This window comes from Austrofundulus limnaeus, unplaced genomic scaffold (assembly GCF_001266775.1).
Source record: "Austrofundulus limnaeus strain Quisiro unplaced genomic scaffold, Austrofundulus_limnaeus-1.0 Scaffold84, whole genome shotgun sequence".
Classification (NCBI taxonomy): Eukaryota; Metazoa; Chordata; class Actinopteri; order Cyprinodontiformes; family Rivulidae; genus Austrofundulus; species Austrofundulus limnaeus.
In genome coordinates, this window is record NW_013952486.1 from 961,825 (window position 1) to 964,956 (window position 3,132).

Consider the following 3,132-nt stretch of genomic DNA (forward strand, 5'->3'; position numbering starts at 1 on the left):
GACTTTTTTGCTGGGTGTAAGATTTTAAAACTTGGTAAGATGGATAGTTTTTGCAGTGTATTTAGCCCTTTTGAGAAGGCAAGCAAATCATTTTAAACAAATTGGCAAAATTATTACCACTTTTCTTAGTCTGATGTTAAAGTATCACATCAAAATTCAAGATAACTGTGCAACAAAAAGATAAYGAAGTTAGTAAAAATCAAAACAGTCAGAAAGAGTCATGGGTTTTGGCATTGCAGGTTTGTGTACATCTGTTTTTCTGAAAAACCTTGCGACACTGCATTTTCTTTGCCTCCGTCAGTGACACACTAATAGTCGTGTCTTTAGTAATATGTAACATGTTCTGTTTAACATGAAYAGAACAGAAGTTCAAATATTTCACTTGCTTTAGAAAAAAATGAGTTCTAAATGTGTCATTATTGCACACAGTCCACCCAACCAACAATAATACCAAACTGTTTCTGTCCTTGCAGTGTCAGTTGGCCCATCAAGACTGTGCACCTGGGGGTGCACTCCATTAAGGGAAAAGAAAATGAAAAAAATACCAGGCAGGTCGCAAAGGTGAAGAAACTGGTTCCTCATCCCTGCTTTAGCAAGGACGAAAAGGTCAACGACCTCATGTTGATCCAGGTAAGGTGACATCATGATGCAAAAAATAACATGTTGGAAAAAATTAATTAAAAACAGCTATTTCAGCTATTTAAACTCTGCTCACTTTCAGTTTTCTTTCTCTCTTCTTCAACYTTTCTTCCACAAAGTTTACTGTTTGTAGTTAATATCTGATTCCCAGCTGTAATTTGTTCACATTTGCTTTTATAAAGACATTTAAACACCTCAGTGTTTCCAGTCATACTACGATCTGTRAAAGTGTCAAATGCACATTTTTTTAGTTTTATTTTTATAAAAAAGCTGGTTTTCTTTTTGCAATAAAATTTGTTGTGATGCTTTTTTGTGTGTTGTTTTCAGCTTGATAAACCAGTAAAGCAAACTAAGTGGGTCAAAGTTCTCAAGCTGAATGATGCCATCAAAGAACCGGCAGCTGGATCCGTCTGTCTGGTGGCTGGATGGGGAAAAACAAACAACTTGAACAAAAAAATGTCMGACGTCCTGATGTCTGTCAACGTGACCGTGATCGACAGACAAAAGTGCAACTCTCCTCAGTATTATAACCTGAACCCTGTTATCACGAAGAGCATGATSTGTGCTGGTTCTGATGGTAACAATGTTGCAGACACCTGCACGGTGAGTGGAAATAACCTTTGATTTTAATGCTAAATAACAGAAACGTCTGAGAATGACCTGTTTTCTCTCTCTGTAGGGGGATTCAGGAGGACCAATCTTATGTAATGGAGTTCTGGTTGGAGTCACTTCTTTTGGATTCAGGTGTGGAATAAAGAACAAGCCTGGGGTGTACGCTTTTTTCACACATAACCAGCTTAACTGGATCAAGATGGCAATGAAGAAGCGTGAAATATAGTCAGCTGTTTTGTTGTTTTTTAAGCTGTTTAACATTCTTAGCTGTTCTTGTTGTGGTGTTGCGTTTATCTAACCTTCACTTGAAAACATATGAAACATATGAACATATGAAAACATGTAAATCCATATACGTGACAAAATAAAGAAAACCCAAACAGCCACAAATTTTGTAAAGAACGGACGCTGTTGAATTCCCAAAGATGTGACATTGTATAAAATGTTAATAAAGCAAAATGCAAATGATGTGTGAAACTGATAAAGCCAAGTTTTATTTACAAGAAAAAAATAGGATTTTTTTTTTCAGTTGATCCCGTCTGCAGAGAAAAGTACAATGAGCAACGTTGCTTGAAAGACACTGATGTCCCTCCTGACACAACCTGAGCTCAAATCTTAATCCTCAATATTAAAACAACACTGAGCTACTACAGCTCCATMACAATGGAGCATAGCAATCAAATCATAAAACTAAAAAATTTTACCACAATATATTCAATTCGAATGTTACGGCAGCAATGCATCTCTAAAAAGCAGGAAAATTGGCAACAAAAGGATGTAAAGTGRTACAAACAAGAAAAAGCTGGAGGAGCATTTTACAAAAAAAAAAGTTAACTGGTGACAGATCACTATAGGACTGAGCCTAAAAAAGCATAAATTTCAGAGAGGCTGAGAAAACTGCATGTAAACGAGTAAAATAAATTTTAAATAGTGTTCCTGTAATAATGGGGGAGATCTASTGTTTATAAAACCGTCAAAATAATCTGAAGAAATCTCTGCTTGTAAACACAGTTTATYGTTCCATTCACAGATGCTGCTTAAAGCTCTATCATCCAAAGAAGGCCTGTTATCAGCTCAAAGTCCGAGAGCATGCCTCTCTGATGGTATAAATGGTAGACTGTACTAATGAAGCGTCTTTACTCGAAGTGCTTCACACTACAATCTGTCCTCATTTACCCATTCACACAGCACTCTACYAAATCTAAGCTGGTCGTTCAGTAYRTTCAGGCAACTGACCTCATTCTTTGAGCACATACTGTTGCTGAACCTAGACCTGAYCAGCAACCCCACATCATAGACCTTAGTKAAATCCAGGTGGCAACTTTTCTTTTGGCCGGGCAGTGTATTCCAACTTTATTCTGGTAAAATGATGACTTTAATCTGGTAATCTAAAGAAAATATAGATTTTGTTGTGGCCCTAATACTCTGTCATACTGAAGCCATTTGCATGAAACTGGATTTAGCTTTTTATGTGCTTGTAGTACACAAAAAACTGAGTTTATGAAGAAAACCACAACAGACAAATCTGTATAACCAGAGTCTCTGAATGACTCAGACAGTCATCTTATTTGATCACTAGATGGAGCACTGTCCCATAACATCACGTGTTAAAGACTTAAAAAAAATAAAGCTTAGATTTAAAAAACAGAACAATTTCTCTGTTCTTACAGTTGAATTTAGACTCACATTTATAACAATATGCTTGCATATCAAAGCAATAAAAGTCTGCATAAAATTGCAAAACCTGAAGCAGCCAGCTCAGGTGGTAATTTTAAAGGACGACATATCACTTTTTAAAATACATTTTGTTGTGTACTAGGAGTCTCTAGGAGTGTTGAAATTTTGAATTTAGTCTCCCCCGGTGCTGCAAAGATATCTTTG

At 36.3% G+C, this 3,132-nt stretch overlaps 1 protein-coding gene across 1 annotated transcript in view; it reads left to right on the forward strand.

The window, feature by feature from the left end:
- The window catches only part of LOC106519867 (granzyme A-like), a 9,269-nt gene extending 7,667 nt beyond the window's left edge, over positions 1-1,602 (forward strand). The window contains exons 3-5 of the mRNA XM_014011712.1: positions 480-630; positions 967-1,242; positions 1,319-1,602. Coding sequence (XP_013867166.1) covers positions 480-630; positions 967-1,242; positions 1,319-1,477 — 586 coding nt within the window. The 3' untranslated portion in view covers positions 1,478-1,602. The remainder of the gene's footprint in view (positions 1-479; positions 631-966; positions 1,243-1,318) is intronic.
- The last annotated feature ends 1,530 nt before the right edge of the window (positions 1,603-3,132 follow it).